Genomic DNA, 23,124 nt, shown 5'->3' with positions numbered 1-23,124 from the left:
CATTGTTTTTTTTTAAATTAAAACACCACACACAGTCTTAGACAACTATATTCTATAGACTACATGAAAAGACCTGTATGAGCCTGGATACAGCAACATACTTCTCAGGTATTCAGGCGTAAGAAGAAATATTCAGGCATATCCCTGCTGTAATGCGAGAATATCCGAGGACATACCAATTTTAGGCCTCCTGGCAGAAGTGCCAGAGGTACTAAATATTACTACTTGGGCTCCAGTGTTACGCTGGAATGATGGTTTTCCCCGCACTGGTCCCACCGCTATTGGTCAAATGCATAGGGAGGGGCTTATTTTATATATAAAACTTATTATGATTTAATTTGTATGTCATATATGATTTAATCTACTAATAATATATATACATCATATATATATAATAATAATTGTCATTATCATGTCCCATATCACAACTAAGAACGACACACTATCACAACAAAAATATTAATTTTGTGCTTACAAATAAAAAAAAAGTGTATAAAAACATGCATTAATAAAAACAAATTTAATGCAATTTTACATGCTGTTCAAGACATCCCAGGCAACTCTCTGGCGATGAGATGCTACGTATTTTTTATCTCCCTCAAATCTTTGTTGCAGCACCCCACACAGTGTTGATAACTCTCTGCTATAAAGCGGAGGCTGGACAACCCACACAGGGTGTCAATCCAAGATGGCGTCCTCTTCATGGGGCGTGTGTCCCATGAAGGGGACATGTGGGCGGACATGTGGGCGTCTATGGCTCAGTAGTTGGAGCGGATTGTCCATGAACCGATCATAACCGAAGTCGATCCCCCGAGTGTGCCATATGCCGAAGTGTCCTTGAGCAAGACACTGAACCCCCAGTTGCTCCCAGTGCTCCCAGTGGTGTGTGAATGTGTGTGTGCTTGTGTGAGTGAATGGGTGGATGTGTCTGACGTCAGGGCGCACTCACCCTATGCTCCATGCTCAAGCACGTTTGTCCCCTGAAGTCCAGATTCTTCGTCTAGAGTGAGTGCAAGTTCCCTGGCCCAGTAGGGTTGGAAGAGGTGTGCTTCGGCACGGCACACATTAGCCCCTTTTTACATGATGTGAAAGGGTCGACCCGGGATTGTATCGAAGCCGTGTCGAACTGAGCCGATAAAACCCTGGGTCGATTGTTTGACCCACAATTTAAATAATAAAGTAAATTGTGAGTAAATCGGCCGTATATGATGATTATTTCATTATATATACTTTTTGTGGCATTTTTATTTGGTGGTGTACCGATGGATTTTTCTAATGCAAAAAATGTGCCATGGCTGCAGTAAGGTGTGCAGGCTCAGCCCTCCCATTAAATGTGGTGAGTTGAGAGACGCAGTAATAATACATAAAAGACATGACAAACTCAAGCTGAAACAGAAGCACTTCAATTTTTTCAAATCTTCTCTCTGGCCAGTTTAAGATTCTGCAGTAGCTATTTTTCATTATTAAATATGAGAGGTTGTTTGCATTAATTTCCAGCCTTCTAAATACAAGTTCTCCTAACTGTAAATTTAGGCCTATATCCTTATCAGGGAAAATAAAATGGTCACCTTGAGCACTAATCATCTCTGTGTTTGTAACAGTATAACAAATGTGATTAAAAACTATTTCTAAAAGAAAGAAAAAAAGTGTCTCCAGGGTCGCCAGAAATTTGTGACATCAAAATGGGGTCTTAAATAGGCAGTTTATCCCAACCTGTCAACTTGTTATTAGTAAATAGTATTTTGCGTTAACACTTATTAATGAATTTCTAGGTACACCTAATACAACTTTTATAACCAACTGTTTGAATAGCTAATGAATGCTTGCCAACAAGTTTCACACCTGAATTGTTTTTGTGAAATGTCACACTGTTGCTAATCAGAGTATACATAACATTTTCTTAGGTCTCTTTTCAGTGTCCTTCCCTCTCATCTCCTTTTACTCTTCCTCTGTCTTTTTTTCAGCCAGTAATTCCAATGTTTACTGAAAATGTGCGAGAAGGCTTCAGATCTCTGGGAACACTTAGTAAGTATAGAATACAGTTAAATTCACAAAACTAGGATGACTGAGTCAATCACTGGTGGAACAATTTCACACACATGTGTCACAAAGTATACGTCATTCCATACAGAGGTGGTATTTCAATGCAGACGTATTTGGAGTATTTGAGGCAGTGGGACAGTGTATGTGGGACTGGGAGAAAATAAACTGAAATGAGGGTGTTCATTGAAATAAATGAAGATGTCACCTAGTGCAGCAATGTGGCTAATTGTACTATTTGTTGTACCTTGTGGTCGCCAATGAAGTTCTATAACACAGACTGAAACATAAACATATACAAACTCTATGAAATACCACCAGCATCCTCAAGATAGCATTGTAGAAGAATGTCCTGACGATACAGGGTGGTTATGAATTTTATGATTATATGAACACCCACATTATATTCCCCCATCTAACATGCTCTCTCTTTGGATTTTCATTAAGGATTTTTCCGCTGGGTGTATGAGAAATTTCGTATCCCTGCAGCTCCTGTCTATGGTGGATTTCCTGTGAAGTTTCGAACTTTCCTTGGTGATCCCATCCCATATGACCCAAACATAAATGCTTCAGAGTTGGCAGAGAAAGTGAGTTACATAAAAGTTGTTTCACTCCATGATGTTCCTATGTGGCAGTAATATGTACATTATTGTCCTGAAATCAGTGTCATTCTTCAGATGAATATGGAGAAAATGAACTTTCCTGTTCTAGTCTGTGAAAAATAGGTGTCAAACAGGTGGCCCTTATTTAAGTACAAAGGCAGCAAAGGTTGTACATGCTGGTTAAAGTGCATTTCACTCTTTCCCTGTCACTGGTTCACTGGAGATGACACAGGGCGTCATGTGACCAGTCCATCTTTCTCAAAGTGAAGTCTTGCGTTATGAGAATTTAAGAAAATTATAGGATATCACAAGACAAAACTTTACGAGAGTTATACTAAAACACATCTGCAAAGCACTGTTCAGTGGAAACATGTACAAAGTACTTAATCGAAATTTCATAAATAGCACTTCTATTTTGTAAAAAACTGTAATGGAAAAGCAGCTATTTAGAAGATGCTGGCAAGAAGCCAATGCTTTTTGGGTTGTCAAGGCGCCGTTGGAGGTTTGTGAGGTGACCCCATACAAGGGGGCTAGCTTGTGACAGTTTGAAGCCGAACAAGCTAAGATGCCACTTGGAGACAAAACATCCAGAGCACAAAGACAAGCCAGTTGAGTTTTTCAGACAAAAACTCGTAAACTGCCGTGCTCCACAGTCTCTCTTTACTAAAGCTGCATCCGTGCCGGCAAGTGCTCAACTCGCCTCATATAAAGTTGCCTACCGAGTGGCGCAGTGTAAAAACACGCACACAATAGCGGAGGAATTAATACTTCCCTGTGCTCTGGACATGGTTTCAACTATGCTTGATGACACCGCAGCCAGCAAACTAAGGGGTATTCCTCTGTCCAACAACACGGATTTTTTCGGAACTGTGCGAAGAAATGGGCTCTAACCACACAGCTGTTCTGTTTTACAGCGAGTCCCGTTGGCTGTCACGTGGGAAAGTGCTGTCCAGGGTGTTTGAACTGCAAGATGAAATCCGCATCTTTTTGGAGGAAGAGGGCAATGACCTTGCCCACAAATTTTAATGTAACAAGTTCCTAATGAAACTTGCATACCTCAGTAACGTGTTTCTGAAACTCAACGAAGTGAATTTGCAATTGCAGGGCACAAATACACACTTCCCCGATCTGGCAGTTAAAATCACATCATTCATCAGAAAACTTGAGATGTGGCTGCAGCGAGTGAAAGATGGAAATGTGGACAGCACCTGCCGACTTCAGCACATTAGAGGAGGAACAGTTCATTGATGTCACCTCTGATTCAACAATGAGGCTGCAGTTTCAGTCAAAGACACTGGCTGCATTTTGGATTGGAGTGGATAAAGATTACCCACTGCTAGGCAAGAGAGCCCTGGCCATACTTCTTCCTTTTGCCACATCCTACCTACGTGAGATAGGTTTCTCTGCTGTTGCCTCAATCAAGACTAAATACAGATCAAAGCTGGACATTGAAAATGAACTCAAAACTGCAACCCAGGTTTGAGAAGATCTGCAGCATGAAGCAGGCTTAAAATTTTCTGATGTACCAAAGGGGGGCTCAGCAGAGAAAGTTTGTGAACCACTGCCTTATGCCAAATAGTAAATGCCCCCGAAACACAGCACTAGTGGAGCAGCATCTTGGTTTCAGACCACCAAGATTAACTTTATGGAGTAGCCAGTCCAGATGATGGATGAATGGATGGATGGATGGATGGATGGATGGATGGATAGATAGATAGATAGATAGATAGATGGATGGATGGATGGATGGATGGATGGATGGATGGATGGATGGATGGATGGATGGATGGATGGATGGATAGATAGATAGATAGATAGATAGATAGATAGATAGATAGATAGATAGATAGATAGATAGATAGATAGATAGATAGATAGATAGATAGATAGATGTGACAGCTTGCTTATAAAGCATTTGTCGCTCTGACACAGATTTCAGGCTGTCCAGCTCTGTGGCAACGACAGAGCCTGCCTTCTTCACCGGTTTGCCCAAGCATGAGGTGTCTTTCTTCTTAAGGCTACCCCCCTCCACACTACTGCGTACAGGAGGGCACTACCACAGTGCATCTTGTTGGCAGTCCAGTCCAGTTTATCATCATACTTTGTCAGTTTGTCAATGAGGACCAGAGGCTGGATGGTGCTGAAGTCCAATGTAACTCTCACAGTACCAGTGCCTCAGTCCAGGTGAGAAAGGGACCGGTGAAGTAAGACAAGGATGGCATCCTCCACTCCCACCTTCTCCCGATAAGTAAACTAGGGGTCAAGAGCGTGGCGTGTCAGTGACCTCAGGTGATGGATCAGCAGAATAGTCTTCATCACATGCGACATCAGGACAACTGGCCTAATGTCATTCAGCCCGCCAGGATGTGACTTCTTGGGACTGGAACGATGCAGGATGTCTTCCACAGCTGAGGAACCCTTCCCTGCCCCAAGCTCAGCTTGTAGATGCGCTGTAAGGGGTGTCCCAGCTCCCATGCGCAGGCCTTCAGTAGTCGTGGGGATACTCCATCTTGACCTTTGCTGGGATGTGGCTTCCTCAGCTCTTCACATATCTGGACGGCTGTGATCGTGGGTGATGTTGATAGAGGAGGGGAGGTGTCCTTATCTGTGCTGGTGGATGTTGTAGCATTATTGTTAAGTCAGGACATAAGGAGGCCGGAGCATATCAGAGACACACCAGCTGTGGTCCAGGAAACATTGGTCTACTTTACTGTCACCATGACAACACTAACATTCCAAAGTCACCTAGCAGGACTTATCTCTACATCTCCTTTTTCCAGTTAGTTTCCAAGAGAGACCTTACTTTAAAAGCGTCTGACTAGACATGAGAAAACCATCAAATAGACACAAGTTTTCTAGTTGTAACAATAAACCAATAGTCATATATACATTCATAACTGAAAGTTCTTATTTAAATTCAAGCAAACTCTAAAATCTTTTCACTTAGATTGTTCAAACAATTCTTCTCTAAAGTCTCTTCTAAACACAGTATCATAAAAATCACTGCTGTAAACATCAGATAATAAATAACAAATACTAAGTTAAATAATTGTCTCATAGTTCAAGCAAACTGGAGCAGTCTTGACTCCTGAGGGGTGTGGCAGGTGCCACAGGAGTCTGCGAGAGATGGAATCTGTTCCTCTGCAAGCTGCCTCTTGAAATCTCCACGATGTAGGATCTGGGTGTTCTGTTGCATGTCCTTAACCCACACATGGTCACCGGGCTGCAGTTCTCATATGTCACGTGCTGCGTGGCGATGGCTGTTGTTCTGCTGCTGTTTGTGTCTGTAGCTTTGCTCCTTTCTTTTCAAGTCCTCCATATCTGTGCATGATAGGTTGAGCTGGGAGGCAAGGACAAAAAACATTATGTAGCAGAAAACACACTGATCAAAATTAGAGAACACTTTCAGATACTTCCCAGTTATTAGGGTTAATCTGGCACCTGGTGCTATTTTCCTTGATTATCTGTCAACCCCTATTTAACTGTCAGGCTGACTTCCAGTTTCACTGACTCTGCAAGACGGTGGGCCGTTCTAAAGTGACTGAACGCCTCCAGCAGCAGGTTGTCCAGATGAAGGCCAAAGGGATGACCCTATCAGCCATAGCAAGACAAGTCGGTTGTTCCAAATCTGGGATTTCAAGAATATTGAATCTTTACAACATCACAAACTCATTCAAGTCCCCCAAGAAGGCTGGTCATCCACGGAAGACGAATATAAGAGAGGACAGGAAACTGTGGAGGATTTCAATGGGCAATCGTTTCCTCACTGCAGCTGGAATTGCTCGCTAGTTCAGTGCTGAACAGGGTAAGGATCTGTCTCGTCATACAGTGTCTTGACGTTTAAGAGCATTTTGTCTTGAAGCCCAATCTGCAGTGACCAAACCTCTCATTAGCAGAAAGAATCAAAAGGCTAGACTAAGCTTTTCTGAGGAGCATGTTGTGTGGACAGAGGAGAACTGGTCCAAGGTTCACTTCAGTGATGAAAGCAAGTTCATTTATTTGGGTCCAATGGGAAACATTACGTTTGGCGACAAACTGGAGAAAGACTGAACCCAAAGTGTGTAAAGAAGTCAGTGAAATTTGGAGGAGGAAGTGTCATGGTTTGGGGCATGTTTTATGCAGCAGGAGTTGGTCCTCTTATACAGCTACATGGCAGAGTGAATGCAAATGTTTATCAGACCCTTCTTCAACAACATATGATTCCTTCCCTGCGTTCATCACCCAATCAGCCTGCAGTGTTCATGCACACTCCCTGTCACACAGCAAAATGGGGAAAGCAGTTCCTTGAAACTGAAAACATTGAAATAGTGACATAGCCTGCCCAGAATCCTGATCTTAACCTAATAGAGAACCTCTGGAAAATCCTTGGCAACAAAGTTATGGCTAAGAAACCCACTACAGTCACTGAACTCTGGAGGAGGCTGGAAGAAGAGTGGACCAAAATCACACCAGAGCAGAGACTAGTGTTGTCCTGTGGCCGCAGATGTGCTGAAGTCCTTCAGAGCAGAGTCCTGTACACTTCCTACTAATTGCTGACTGTTGCAGCCTTCAGAAAATTTAGTTGTAATCTTTTTCCATACTACAGTCATTGTTGTTCTCTAATTTTGATCAGTGTGTTTTCTGCTACATAATGTTTTTTGTTGAAATTCCATAGTTTTTTTGTGGAAAAAGTGTTCTAGTACCATGGTATAGACACGACAAAAAGTCCTTCAACTGTTGAGCAGTGAAGATGACATTATTTCAGAAAAAAGCAGTTGTTTTTAAATCATTCTCTAATTTTGATCGCCAGTGTATCTGCTCTGAGCGATGGTGGGATAATAAGCCACTTTGAACTGTCATTTCTCCTTGAAATGGCAGATATGGCTGTAGCACCCGGTCTATTGCGAACTTGTTTGGCCATCCTGTTGGGACCCCTGCTGACTCGATGTCGTTCAATGTCACTCCAGCACTCTGCAGCTGTGAGCTGAGCACATCATCCATGTGACACACAGCGCCATCTATGCCTTCTAGGATCTGCTGCATGCATTTCTGAAAATGTTCTGGTGCTGATGAGATGCCAAAATATAGAAGATTATAGCAGTACTGTCTGAATGGAGTGATGAATGTGGTCAGCAGAGAAGATTCCTTGGAGAGTGGAATCTGCCAAAATCCTGAGTTGGCATCCAGTTTTGAGAAGACTGGCCCCAGTGAGCTGTCCAAGAGTGTTCTCCACCGCGGGAAGTTAATGTTTCTCTCTCTCTACTGACTTATTCGGCTCTGTGAGGTCAGTGCAAATCCTCACACCTTCTTATGCACGTTTAGGAACGACCACCATGGGCACACACCATGCTATGGACTGCTCCACTTTTGAGATGACGCCCTGCTGCTCCATGCGATTTAGCTCCTTTTTGACTTTGGGAAGGAGGGAAAGTGAGACTCACCTAGGTGTTGAGACTGCAAAAGGCTTTGCATCTTTCTTGACTACGATGGTGTACTCACCCCCCATTTTTCCAAGTCCAGAGAAGGGCTTTAGGAATTCCTGCTTTACCACCTCGCTTGTGTCCAGGCTGATATTGTCCAGCCTGACGACCAGCTGCAGCTCTGTGGCGACTGCTCGGCTTAGAGCGATGTCCTCAGCCCATCCACAACATATACAGTCTCTTTCTTTGTTTTATTTCTCTTGTTGAGGGTGCCTTTGAACTTGCCCATCACTTTCAGAGAGTTTCCTCCTTGCCCTTTGAGAACCAATGTAGCTTTTAATAGCTGACCGTACTGGCCCTCGTCATACAGCTGTTTGCGTATGGCTGTCACATCTGCACCTGTGTCAATTTTAAACACTGCTTTGTGGTCATCCATTTTTACCTCAGTCATCCAGGGCCCAGCACTGTCCACTGTCTCTGTTGACACCGAGCCCAGGAAAGAAACTCAGTATTCTTCATCACTATCTTGTGTGTGTGACACTGTGGTCATATTCACCTCATGTAACTTTTTTGACCTACAGACTTGAGCATAATGTCCTTTTTTTCTACACTGGTTGCATGTTACATCCTTTGCTCGACATTAGGCTGTGTCCTCTTGTGTCCCCACACCTTTTGCATGGTCTGTTCTGTGCTTTACTGAGCACTGGTTTGGACCTTGTTTTGTTTTTGCACCACCGTGCTGCTGTGCATGCATGCTGTCCAGCTGTGTGTTCATCACCTCTCCATTGCAGTTAGCCTTTAGCAGTTCGTTTTTCTTTTTCACTAGTTGACTCTGTTTAACTAAAGCGACAGCTTTCTGTAATGTCAGTTTAGGATCCAGATCTAGATCAAAGCATTCATTGATTTTCATCTGCTTGGGTTTCCAAACCTGAAGCGATGTGAAATCTGTCGAATCGTTTGATCCATTTTTGCTAGTCCTCTGTTTTGAACAAAATTTCTCCGGTGGACCAGAAACTGGTTCATGATGAACGCTGTCGTTGCCTTGGTAACGTTGTCTTAAGCTACAAAGTTACAAGCCGTTTCCTTCCGCGCATTGATTGGCAACACTAAGGCTAAAAAGACACTTTTTTTCACGAAAAAATAACAATCCGTCAGTAGAGGACTCCCTTGGCTACTAATTAACTTCTGACTAATTAACTTCTGACACCATGTCCTAGCGTTATTGCTAAGTCAGGACATAAGGAGGCAGGAGCATATCAGAGACACACCAGCTGTTAGGTCCAGGAAACGTTGGTCTACTTTATTGTCACCGTGACAACCCTAACATTTCAAAGTCACCCAACAGGACTTATCTCTACAGTGGCAGCCTGTGTTGGGTGAGTAGGCAGGGGCTTCATTGTTCAGAGGTGTGAAGGGGATGGGGTGATCAAATGATTTAACTGGTTTGCTCTTCCCACATCCTACTCAATGGGGGCACCTCTCTTGGAGTTGCTTCTTGTAATAGTCCTTATCCCCTCCCACACCTCCGTCATGTTTTTGTTATGCATTCTGTTGTTCTGTTGTTGTTCTGTACTATTTTCCTTCTCTACAGCTCCTTGGCGTCCTTGAGCTTGACTGAGCTCCTTTTGTACCCAGTTGAGGTAATGTGAGTCACCATCTTTGAAGGCCTTCTACTTCTGGTTCAGAAGGCCTTTGATGTCATTGGACCAAGTTGTCACTATAGCCCGTTGCACATCGAGCAAAAAAAAAAAAAAAACGGATCAAACTAATCAAATGTGTTGTTATATGATCATATATATCGTTAATGGAAGCGCATAGGTGAATTAGTCCTACGTCATGTTCGGGAAATTGCACTGATCGGAGAATGCATGTCTGAGTGTTTATATACAGTTTGTCTAGCGATCTCCCACACTTTTTGGTTCGGTAATCTCCTCAGTCTTGGTGTATAGCAGGGTTTGAGCAGAAGCAATTAGTGGTCTGCTTTCCCCAGTACAAGAAGAGGGATGCAACAGCGCAGTGGATGACGCCACAAGCGGACTCCTCCTGCTCTTTGTCAGGGTAGACAGTTTGTTGATCTTCTTTGGTAGTGAATTCATGTTTTCTATGATCATCAAAGGTACGGGCTCTGCAGCCTCTGTATGGCTTCCTTACATTATCGGGTAAACAGGGGACCACTCCGTTGTTGGACTTCTCAGTGCGTGTAAAAAGGAAAAAAAAAAAAAAAGGCCAGAATAGATGAATCTCGTAAAACCAACGTGCTGTTGGTGGTTTTTTTTGCAGGCCCAAACTCACACCATACACATCCAAGGAATGGACATAGAGAAATTGGACTCTTATAAGTACCTGGTAACTTGAGCAAAAAAATAAATAAAAAATGTTGGACTGACCACTTTGATGCACTTTACAACAAAAACAGACTCTACCTGACAAAGATCAATTACACTTATTAGATTAGATTAGATTAGATTAGATTAGATTAGATTAGATTAGATTAGATTAGATTGGTGTGAGAAAGTGTTGGCTCCCTTCCTGATAACTTTTTTTTTTTTTTTTTAGTGTGTTTGTCACACCTAAACGTTTCGGATCATTAACTAATTTACATATACAGTACAGACACAAGACACCCCTGTTAAAACATAACTTAAATGTGGTTTATCACACCTGAGTTAAATTTGTCTAGCCACACCCAGGCCTCATTACATTACATAATTCAGCAACAAATGCGAAAAAAAAAAAAAAGTACTTGAGATCTATCAGTCTGGAAAAGGTTATAAAGCCATTTCTAAATCTTTGGGACTCAAGTGAGAGACAATATCCACAAATGGTGAAAACATAGAAAAGTGTAAGTAGAGAACCTTCCTAGGAGTGGCCCAACCAGCCAAAATTACCCCAAGAACGCAGCGATGACTCATTCAGTAGTTCACAAAAGACCCCACAAGAACATCCAAAGAACTGCAGGCCTCACTTGCCTCAGTTAAGTGTTCATGACTCAAAAAACTGGGCAAAAATAGCCTACATGGCAGAGTTCCAAGATGAAAACCACTGCTGAGCAAAAAGAACATAAAGGTTTGTCTCAGTTTAGCAAGACAACATATTGATGATCCCAAGAGTTTTGGGGTAAATAGTGGACCGACAAGACAAAAGTTTATTTTATTTAGAAGGTGTGTGTCCCATTACATCTGGTGTAAAAGTAACACCGCATTGCAGAAAAAGAATGTCATACCAACAGTAACATTTGGTGGTTGTGTGATGGTCTGGGGCTGTTTTGCTACTTCAGGACCTAGAAGACTATCTGTGATAAATGGAACCATGAATTCTGCTGTCTACCAAAAAATCCTTAAGGAGAATGTCCAGCCATCTCTTTGTGATGTCAAGCTGATGCAAACTTGGGTTCTGCAGCAGGGCAATGATCCAAAACACACCGGCAAGTCCACATCTGAATGACTGAAGGACTGTTGCCAACTCCTCCCTAAGGAAAGTAGCTACTGGCTCGACGTCTAGAAGGCTAGAAGTTGCTAGACGACGTCATCATTTTACGTGATTGTAATGCTAACTGAAGGGGTTTGCAAGAGGAAAAATGTCATGGGAGACACAAAAAGCAAGTAAAAAAAAAAAAACATCCTAAATAATTAGAACTGCAAATTAACTTGCTTCTGTCGATACTTGATTATTAATCGTATTTTCCACCCCCTTATTTAATCCAGGCTTGGGAACAGCAAAAGTGACACAAAGGTGTTTCTTTCTTTTTAGTGTAATTTTCTCACAATAAATTTGGTTTGGCTGTGTGAGTCACCATGCTGGATGAGCTTTACTCCGCCCACACACAGATACTCGAAATGTGAGCATGAGTGTCGTGTTGGGGTGGAGAGGGGTTGAGACCCGCCCACCCAACTCTCCAATTTGTTATCAGTTATCACTGGCATCAGTGGCATAAATAATTTAACCAGTCATTTGTACGTAATGCTATCTTTTTTGTCTCTGCAGGTGCAACAGGCAGTCCAGTCCCTGATAGACGAGCACCAGCAGATCCCAGGAAACATCCTTAGAGCCCTGTTGGAGAGATTCCAAACCAAACATAAAGGTCATTAATATTAGATCCACAAAAAAACTCTCCAGTGTGAAGCCAGCTAGCACGTGTTATTGGTGCATACTGTATATCTGCAATGAACACTGGTTTGGTGGCAAAATATGTTGAAATATTTGCACAATTTTCTTCACTCCTCAAACAACACTGCACTGAGAGTCGAGGTTCTTTTTCACAGCTGTTTCTAAAACCTCACATGCCTCTTTTTTGTATACCCAGACTACATTTTTCATCTGCTTATTCCAAGGAAAGAATATGCCTAAATGTGTGCTTTCTGAAGTGATATGTGACTTCACAGTAATCACAATAACCAACTCAACATTTTTAAAAACAAGATGTTTGATTTGAATCTATTGACATACAATTTGCGCTTTACACTGCTCATTGGTATTATATAGGTTAAACAGTTCAAACGCCATTTGAAAGGAACAACTCAATTAAGTGTGAACATTTAAATATTAAGTGACAGGAGCTGAATGTGCCTGTTAACAATCAATCAAAATTCACAATATGCAAAAATAAGTATGGACGATTTTTGTTTGAAATAAAGCAAATTAATATAACAAAAAATAAACGAAATTCAGGAGTGACGGATGTAGCGATTAAGCAGAGGTTGGAGTTCAAAGACTTGAAATGTACATTTGAGGATACTAGAACTCATAGCTACCTTCCCAGAGGATTTGAAATCGATCTGAGATACATACATTAGGAGTATTTCAAGCAGCTAGGGATAACTGGTTAAATAAGTACCTGGGTGAGTAGTTACATTTTACATTTTTAAAATCATCACCACTGTGTCACTGCAACAGCTTCCATATCAATCTGAATATAAGTAAATAATATGAAAGTAAATGTGTGTGTCTGTGTTTGAGGTATTGTTCTATGAACCTAAATTTGCGTATGCAAGCATATTATGGGTCATGTCCTATCAAGAAGCAAGTCCCCAAAATGTAACAGATTCAATTTTAAAGTCAAGACATAGCTCTGCATGTGTATGTTTGATGGTGTAATATTGTCATTTTTGTTTCATTCCTGGATCTTCAGTGCTTTATCACTAGTGTTATTAAATAATCATTTGCCATGTACAGTTTGTACAATTTGTGGATATTGTGATTCAGCAAATTACTTTTTTAATTTTTAACATTATGAGACCAAGTGTGTTTCCAGTGACGTCTAACTGGATGGATTGTTGCCATATTTATGTTGTTAGATTTGAGATTATATGAAATGTATTTTTAAATTATATCAAAATATTTATTTTGTTGCACTATTAAGTATTGACATCCTTCAACCACTTAATAAATGTATTTTCTCAAGATGTATTAAGCGCATTAATATTTGCTATTTTTAAACTGCAGTATCAAAGTTTTGCTAACGTGTCCAAGAGTTAGTGGGTGTATTATACATTAATACACAGGACGAGATGTTATGATCCCATGTGCCATGATCTAAGGGAAAACTCCTTTAGAAGCCCAGTCCAACTGGAGAACCGACCAGCAGACCAGTGGTCAGCTACTAACTAGCCTAGCCACCAGCAGTAGGTAAGAAATGATGGGAATGTGACCACACTCCAAGCAAACATTTCTTCCTTATGCCTATATCAGAAATAAGATACAACCAGACACCAGCTACATAGCCTAGCCCACAGCCAGAGGTAATGAGAGGTGGCTTCGGGAGTAATACACAAGAAAACGCCAGCTAACAAGCCTAACCAACAACAGTAGGTAGTGCAGTGTGCGGCGCATCATTGGGGTTTTCAAGTGGGCACCTCCCTTCACTGATGTTTTGTTAAGTTAGGCCCAGGACACCTCAAGAAGGCTTACTGGTAAACTCCAGCGTCATGGAATCAACCCCCTCAATGCAGCCTCCACGCCACCGTGTGCCTATCAACCGACTGATTAGATCCTACTGCAACTGCTACCTATTAACAGTACACAGCTAGCCTTACCTTAGCATGCTCCCCAGTTAGCGTGTTTCCTTCTTAGCCGCAGCCACTCACTCGCTCACTCCGCTGCCAGGTACATATTTTTTACAGCGACCCTCTGTTCTTTTCCGTGAATGCCCAACTCGTACAGGAGAGCAATGGTGGATTTTGCAACAAATCCACGGCAGCCAACCTCCGCTGGGCGCACCCGGGCGCTCCAGCCTCGCTGCTCAGCTTCCGATGCCAACTCTGCGTATCTATCTCTCTTGCGCTCATTTACCTCCTCAGATCTGTCTTCCCACAGGACAGTTACTCCACAAAATACACTTTCCTTTCTATCTCGGACCACAACAGCAAATCCGGTCTTTTGAGGGTCATGGCTATCTGTTGTGGAACACTCAGCTGGCCATCTAAGTCGGACTTCAGCTCCCAGGCTTCGCCCACACTTAGCTTCCCTGATCTTGCCTGATCCTCGCCGGTCTGGCCTTATCTCCCTCCCGAACAAACGTAATATGCCTCCTCTCCTTTCTAGCAGATGAGGAATTTGCTTCAATCTGTTTTTCCTCAATTGCAGCTGCTAAGCATTTCAGAACCTGGTTGTGACACCAAGTATATCTCCCTTGGGAGAGGCTGACCCTGCAACCTGTCAGAATGTGGCTAAGCCTACATACACCGAAGTGGGCAGGCTGCATCCTCCCCTAACCACTGATTTAGGTTCTGGGAAGATAGCAGCACATCATAAATAGCCCCTATCATAAATCTAAGCCTACTAGCCGCCATGCTCAATAGCTCTCTCCAAGACAACTTCCTTTTCTCTACACTCTCCAAGTTCACCCACTGTCCTTGCTTAGCCTGTGACACTGCCTTTGTGCATCTCATTGCTTCCTCTTGCCTATGAATTTCTTCCACTACCATCTCCCTCTTTTCTGCTGTGGATGCTTTGCTCCACAGAGGTTTCCCTGCACACAATCCCAGGCCTCCACCGCCTTGCTGTACATTCCCTATAATATTCCTATAAGTCTGAGGGCAGCCTGTTCTTCCTGAACTGCATCTCTCGGATTCCACTTCCTCCCTGTTTTAACTGTGGGGGTTGTACGCCTAACTACTGGATCTTTTGACTGAGTGAGAGTCATCTCCAGTCTAGCCATAGCACACGTAAACTCCTCTGTTAGACTAGTTGCTGGGAGCTCCAGTATGCCTTTCCCATACAAGGGTGGACCACTTAACCAGCGTGGGACACCAAGTCATCTCCTAATTGATGAATTAATCATCCTTTCAAGCTTCTCAACCTTTGTCAGAGTGACCTCATACACTGTCAGTGGCCACATTAGTCGGGGCAATAACCCAAATTGCATATACCATAACCTCAGCTTTCCTGGGAGACCTGACCGGTCTATGCTTGAAATGCCTTGTATCATTCTTGTCTCAATCCCCCAAACTGTGCTACATCACTGAGACTTGCGTTATACCACCTTCCCAGACTCTTCACTGACTTCTCTAGCACTGTGGGAATCACCTCCTCATTTATGACAAACTTCTTATCTACTACCTTTCCTTTAACAACTGAGATATTCCTAGACTTACTCGGCTTCACTTTCATCCTAGCCCACTGCAAGTTGCTGTTTATTTTATCCAGCAGTCTGCTAGTACATGGAGCATTTGACGTCACAGTCGTCATGTCATCCATGTAGGCCCTAACTGGGGGGAGATGAAGCCCTCCATGCAGCTTTTCTCCACCTACCACCCATTTCAAGGTCCTAATAATGACCTTCATTGCCATTGTAAAGGCTAGTGGTGAGATTGTACAACCTGCCATGATGCCTACCTCCAAATGCTGCCATGCTGTAGTATACTCTGCTGTGGTAAAGCAGAGCTGTATTTCTGTGAAGGTTCTCAGTCATCCAGGTCATGGTAATTCAAAGCGTTGAATAAGGTCAGCTGGACTTGTAGAATACAGTGTAGCTTTCCCTGGGTAAAGACGGTAAAAAAGGAGTCTGTCGATGGCCTTCTCCTTCTCCAGCTGTTGTAGGTAGTTTATTATTCTGGTTTTGTAGATGTTGGTTGGGTCACGTCTCAGTGTCTCATATGTGTCCTTGTCGTTGAGGATGTTGTCCATTTTTGTGTGGTAGTCCACTGTGTTTAGTAAAGCAGAGCTGTATATCTGTAAAATATGACCAGACCTTTGATACTGCCTGGGACTCTAAAAAAATCAAAAGCTTCCCATAACAAACTGTGAGGAACTGAACCAAACGCATTAGCCATGTCTAGAAATACAGCATGCAGGTCCCTCTCTCGCTTTGCTAACTGAAGTTGGTGCCAAATCATGCTGGTGTGCTCTAAGCATCCAGGAAAGCCGGGGACTCCAGCCTTTTGCACCGATGTATCAATCAAGCCATTTTCCTCCAAGTAACTGAACAGTTTCTGTGCCACAACACTGAAGAAGACCTTCCCCTCAACATTAAGCAAACTAAGATTAGTCTAAACTGACTCATCTCTACTGAGCACTTCTCTTTAGGAATGAAAATACCCCCTGCTCTACGCCATGCCTTGGGAATAGCCTGTTTCTCCCATACTACCTTCATCAATTTCCAAAAAAAAAAAAAAAAAACTCAATACATCTGGTGCACTTTTATACAGCCAATACGGGACTCCATTAGGTCTCGGGGCTGAAGAGGCTCTTGCGTGCCTCACCACCTCATAAACCTCTTTCCATCTTGGTGGGCTATCATCACACCGTCTACCTATTTCTCCAATTGGTGGAATATCAGGGGCGAGTGCCATCTTCATAACCCTTTCCTTATCTTTGTGTACCTCCACCAAGTACTCCTCAAGTTCCTGCTTTGGCAACACCAGACTGCCATTCTTCTCTTTACCAAATAGCGACTTCACAAATCTAAACGGATCCTTATAGAATGCTACTCTCGCCCGCTCTTTCCTTCTCCTATTTTTCCTAATGCTCTCTGTCCTTCTTAATGCTGCCAGCCACTCCTTCACCCCTGCCTGTAAGCAATTAATGTCTTTCTTCTAGTCCTCAGTAGCTTTCTTCCACTGCTTCTTAAGCATTCACCTCTCCTGTATAAGTCTATCGATTTCCTGTTGATGTCTAGACCTAACTAGCGTTCCTTTAGACGACAATGGAGTTGTCTGAGTCTCTTGGAGAGCGAGCTCTGTTGTCTGTCTATCATCTGGTGGAGAAGGTGGTCAGGGTAATCCATGATTGATTGGTTTGTTAAGTGTCCTCCTCACCACCACCACCTCAAAAGTTTCCTGTGTGCAGCCAATGACAGAGCCGACCTTCCTGATCAGTTTATTCAGTCTGTTGGCATCAGTGGCTGCAATGCTGTTCCCCCAGCAGACCACAGCAGAGAACTCCCATGTATTTGTACTCCTCCACCACATCCACATCCCTACCAAGGAAGCTGAGGCGCGGTTCCCTTCCTCCTGAATCATCCTTCCATCAGTCCTTTATAATTCTCCGCATCTCATCCACTGCTTATGCACCCCACAACTGCAGAGTCATCAGGAAATTTCTAGATGTGACATGACTCTGAGTTATGCTCAAAGTCAGTGGTGTATAAGGTGAACAGGAACGGAGCAAGTACAGTTTCCTGTGGGGCTCCCACACCACTCACCACCACATCAGGCAGGACACTTCCCAGATGCACAAACTATGGCCGGTCTGTTATGTAGTCAGTGATCCAGGAGACAGTGGATGGAGACACCCATCGACTGCAGCTTCTCACCCAGTAACAAAGGCTGGATGGTGTTGGAGGCACTGGAGAAATCAAATAATGTGGTTGTCACCGAGCTTTTAAGTGTGAGTGAGTTTGCCTACCAGACTCGGCTGGTAGGCAAACTGTAGAGGGTCTAAAGATGATCTCACCTGCGGCCTTAGGTGGGCCAGCACAAACCTCTCCAGCACCTTTATCATGGCAAATGGTAAAATCTTGGTAAATCTTGATCTTATACAGCACTTTTCTACCTACTCAAAGGTACTCAAAGCACTTTTACAGTCAGACACATCGACCCATTCGCGCACACAAGCACACACACATCCACATCAGTGCCAGTTGCACTGGGAGCAACTAGGGGTTCAGTGTCTTGCTCAAGGACACTTCGGCATATGGCACACTCAGGGGATCAAACCGCTAAGCCTTCGGTTTATGGACAATCCGCTCTACCTACTGAGCCATAGCCGCCCCTTATGTAAGGATGTAAGGGCCACTGGATGGTAATCGCTGAGGCCAGATGGAGACCTCTCCTTGGGCATGGGATCAAGGCAGGAGGTCTTCCAGACAAGCAGTACCCTCTGAGTCTCAGATTGAAGAGACATTGGAGAAGACCAGACATTTGGCTGGCACAGGTCCTCAGTCTCCAGGGGCTGATGCTATCAGGACTGCGTTGGTTCAGTCTCTCCAGACGGGGATGCTGTACAGTCCTTTCAGGTCGCCCTCTTCAGGTCGCTAGTGATCCATAATGGCACCAGTTCCGACGCAGGCAGTAGTAACCAGACCGAAAAGCAATGCAGGTTTCAGTGCTTCATTTCAGTGAATTTTTAATTAGTGCCCTCTTCGCTGTGACAACGCTATACACATGATGCCGCGTCAGTTTTTCACCTGCAAGGATGGAAGTGAACCTTCAAAATGCCTAAGGCCAAACGGTCAAAAGTTTGATTGTACTACACCTCAAAGGATGCAGAGTCGGCAACCTGCAACAAGTGCTCAAAGGCGCAAGCCTTACCTTAGCATGCTCGCTTGCTTGTGCAAGGGAGGTAACACCTTGATTAAACATCTGATGACGCATAGCATTTTTTTAAAGGCTGAAAAATAGACGGTCTTTGATATAGTCTGTGAGCCAAGTTAGCAGCATCTCCACAGTGGAGAGTCCCAGCCCTGCCAGTGTCAAAGACACACTGAAAAAAAAAAAAATCATTGGTGAACACAAATAAATTTTGGGGAGGATTTCCATCCATTGAATTCATGTAGCCCCAACTCAAACTAAGTACCTCCTTGTAATATGATTTAATTGAGTTGGTCGATTTCATCTTTTTCAAATACATACAAAATAAGTACATTAACTGGCCCAAACTGATTTACCTTTGCACAACTCAAACTAATATAGCTGGTCTAAAATAAAATTCTGCATTTGACTCCCATTTCAGACACGTAACACAAAATCTGGTTAATATGTTTTTATTTGAAATGAATAAAATCTCACAAATATCTCAATCTATATATCTATATCCCTCTACTGCATGAATTTTTAAGTTTTGGGGAAAAAAAATATTTCATCATATTGTTGGGGAGCTTTGGGGTGCCTAATAATATATCAATTATAAAATTTGACCCCCACCCTCCCCCCAAACAGATGCTGGTTTGTTGCTTCAAGGCAACATTGTGCGACAAGGGTAGTCAAACACCACGTTATTCCATAATAAGTTTTGTTAACATAACAAGCATGAACAAATAAACAAACAGCAAATAAACAATGTCAATATTTCATACAACAATAAAAAACCAAAAAACATTTAAAATTTGAACAGGAATCTCTTAGGGATCCGTCATTTCATTCCGTGTGGAACCTCAGGAAGCAGTTGTGGTCGGGGGTGAAGCAGAGGTGCACATTGCACTTGTGGCACATTGCTTTAGGTGTACCATTGCACCCTGGCATCCTGCATCGTCCCTTGTCCTTAGACATGATCAGCCAGTGAGCTGTGTGATCCAGGTGGACATCTTGGGCCGAAATGGGAGCTGTGGGTCCTTTCCTCCTCTTCTCCTCATATGCGCTAGCAATGGTTAGGCTGGGACGACCTCTCTTTTTCTCCAGGCTCTTACCACACATGCACAGGCCCTCTGCAATGTAGGATTTGAAGGTGTAGAGCCTCATTTGGTCCTTCTGCTCCATGCCAGTACCTTCGCAGTCTCTTCTGTACAGCAGCCAGGCAGTCACAATAGTCATATCAAGGAAGTGGAACACCAGCCGGTGGTACCATTTCTTTGATCTAACTCTGTTGCGGTAGAGAGCAATCAGGGAATCAAGCAGGTCCAGCCCACCCATGTTCTTGTTGAATTCTCGCACAACAGCAAGGCAGGGAACAGTGATCCCACCTGTAATAGTAATAATAGATTATTTGTTTGTTTGTTTGTTTATTTACCTATCTATTTATATATTTGTTTATTTATTGCCTTACATTTGAAAACATAGTAACATAATCTATTTAGCATAAGAAGATGAATGAATGAAAGAAGATGATATGATAAAATAATGTACATTTATGTCACCTGTTGACCTCAGTCACAGGGTTGGCTCCAACGTGGTCACTCAGAAGCGTCACAGAGCAGTTGTCATACCACTTGACAACATGCAAGGTGGTGTCTCTCACTATGGCCATCTTCTCTTCGAATGCCCCACGTCCTGCTCTCTTCAGATCAGCATCACTCTTCAGGTTGACTCCAGGTAATCTGTTGCTACGAACAGTGCCAGTAGAGTGAATTCCCTGCTCAGCCAATGTGACGACAAGAGGGACACTAGTGAACCAATTGTCAAAGAAGAGCTTGTAGTTCTCCTCCTTGGGGATTGACTGGGCCAGTCAGAGGACGACATTTCCACTAGCTCCAACATCTGGCAGCTCGGGTGGTTGGTCAACTCTCCCAGTGTAGACCTCAAAGTTGTGGGGTATTCCATCAGCTCCTGCCAAGATGAGAATTTTATAGCCCCACTTCTTTGGTTTTAATGGCAGGTACTGTTTCAATCTGTGTCTGCCCTTGAATGGCACCATCTGCTCATCAATGCTGAGCTTCTCACTCATTGGAATGGAGATCAATTTGGATGTCAGGTGAGTGACCAGAGGACGTATTTTGTAGAGGGGATCATCTTGCTCCTGTCCCTCGTTGTTGTTGATGTGGAGGGACTTCTTGATGGTTTCCCATCTGTTGAGGGTCATTGTGTCTGCTACTTTACTTATTGGGGTCACACTGAACTGAATACAGATTTGATTCTTCTACAATAATTTGAAGAATGTCTTCAGAGAAGAACCCTCTGAAGTACTGGAGGGGGGACAGGATGTCAACAGGTTTTGGCAGCTGGGCCTGCCACTCTGGGTAGACATCGATGGATCTGGGATGTGCTTTTCTACATCTTGGGAGGTGAGACACTTCAGTCTCTTCTTCATTTGACTCTCCCTCTACCTTAAAGTCACTCTCATCTGGGTGGTGTTCTTCTCAAAAAAAGGAAAAAATATCAGATATAATTATAATAACACACACACACACACACACACACACACACACACACACACACACACACACACACACACACACACACACACACACACACACACTTTCTGATCCCTCACTGACCCCTGAGCTCCTTAGTGTCCCTCAAACCTGATTCAGGGATCCACTCCTCCAGTTCCTCACTGTCACTCCCTGAAAGCTCACTGTCCTCACTGTCTGATGGGATGTCCCTAACTGCACATTCCCTAGGTTTGCCTCCGTAAAATGTTTTTACATCCATGTCCTGTAATTATCAGTAGATTGTAAAGTAAAAAAATTGTTCATGATCATATAAATGCCCACAAACACATCTCTACACACGTATGCTAATGCCTGAAAAAAAATTAACTAACTGCACAGTGTTGCCTTGAGGCAACGAATGAAAATTAACAGTTTTCCTGTATAATTAAATTAAAAAAAGTACAAAAAACAATCAAATATACTTCTAGGCATATTCATGCACATGCAAGTATTTTTTTATATACGTTTATTTCAATATAAACATGTAAAATAGTGAACTTTATCTTACCTTCTAGTGGAGATGACTCTCATGTAGTGATGCTTGAAGAAAGGGCCCCTCCCCAGCCTCAAATCAAAGTCAGCCACTTTCAACTCATCATTTTATTGGACAGAGATATGACTTGTAACATTTAAAAAAAAAATGTTTTTTAAAGGGCCAGTGTGAGGAATGAAAATGTGGTTTGTGGGGCTATGCAGTAGAGGGATATATCAATCTATATATAGAGAAAGAGCGAGAGAGAGAGAGAGAGAGATAAAACATCAACATGGGACTCATCAACATATTGATGACAGTCACTGACTTGTGTCAAAACACACAGAAAAACTGCCTCGGAGCCTAGCTATATGTTTCAGGCAGAAAAGCTAAGGCAAGTTTTGACCAGTTTAGACCGACCCTGTAAATTTTTTTTAACCATTTACTGCACTATGTAGTGCCTAAAAATTGGCATGAAATATACATGCAATATACATGCAAAGGCTAAGGCATGGTATAACCAGCTCACATTTGCATTCAGCTTGTGTCCATCCAAGTTCACAATGATCTTCTGGAAAAACTCGAAGGTGTACTTGAGGTTTTCAGGAAAGGCTACATCAAGGGCATAAATAAGCCTAAACAGCATGATGAACCTCATGATGACACTGCCAACATTGTTGAGGATTTTAATGCCCTCAATCACAACTCCCATGTACTCTGGCTCCTCATGTACCATCGTTTCAGATTGTGTAAATCCCCATGACTGTGGTGATGATGTCCCTCTCTGCATCCTCAGCTGCAGTGGATTGAACAACAACACAGAAAACTAAAATAAGTAAAACGCTAAACAACAAACAGAAAATCATGTGCAACATATAAATGCACAGTTACTACATACAGCAGTTTAAAGCAGCAGTTCATCAGTTGCCTTGGTCAAAAAAAACAGGTGCTAATTCAGACTGTAGCCTTCAACGTTTGACCTAAGATATCTGGCCAAGGTTAGGGGTGGTTGTGTCAGGCTTTTACAGAATCTTCTGATGCACACATCAGTGTTGTTTCCTGAAGTCACTTGCTGTTTCATAGTATTTCTCATAAATGACACATGGAATTAGATAAGTCTCAGTATTGTATAGTAACTAACCCCTGCAGTCAGAGCCTAACTTCACCTGCTGCATCATTTTGAAAAATGCTTGAAAAGGGGGCAGACACTGACAGAACAAGGAGAGAGGAGGAGGTGGGACAGGATGGAGCATATTTCACAAACTGCTCCTCAGATTCTGGAGAACATGGATGACAGTGGACTGAGCC

General features: G+C 42.9%; 1 protein-coding gene across 4 annotated transcripts in view; it reads left to right on the top strand.

Annotated features, from left to right (window-relative positions):
- Window positions 1-13,447, top strand: part of tmem68 (transmembrane protein 68) — a 52,551-nt gene extending 39,104 nt beyond the window's left edge. For 3 of the 4 annotated variants that reach the window (XM_047589518.1, XM_047589519.1, XM_047589520.1), the window contains exons 7-9: window positions 1,965-2,025; window positions 2,488-2,627; window positions 12,026-13,447. In XM_047589518.1, the coding sequence (XP_047445474.1) occupies window positions 1,965-2,025; window positions 2,488-2,627; window positions 12,026-12,130 (306 nt within the window). In that variant the 3' untranslated portion in view covers window positions 12,131-13,447. Of the gene's footprint in view, window positions 1-1,964; window positions 2,026-2,487; window positions 2,628-3,556; window positions 3,670-12,025 lie in introns of all 4 variants that reach the window. The other variant, XR_007113099.1, reaches the window with a different exon arrangement.
- The last annotated feature ends 9,677 nt before the right edge of the window (window positions 13,448-23,124 follow it).

This window comes from Mugil cephalus, chromosome 7, assembly GCF_022458985.1.
Source record: "Mugil cephalus isolate CIBA_MC_2020 chromosome 7, CIBA_Mcephalus_1.1, whole genome shotgun sequence".
NCBI classification, from domain to species: Eukaryota; Metazoa; Chordata; class Actinopteri; order Mugiliformes; family Mugilidae; genus Mugil; species Mugil cephalus.
The sequence above is the reverse complement of the archived record's forward strand: the minus strand, read 5'-3'. Positions and strand labels throughout refer to the sequence as shown.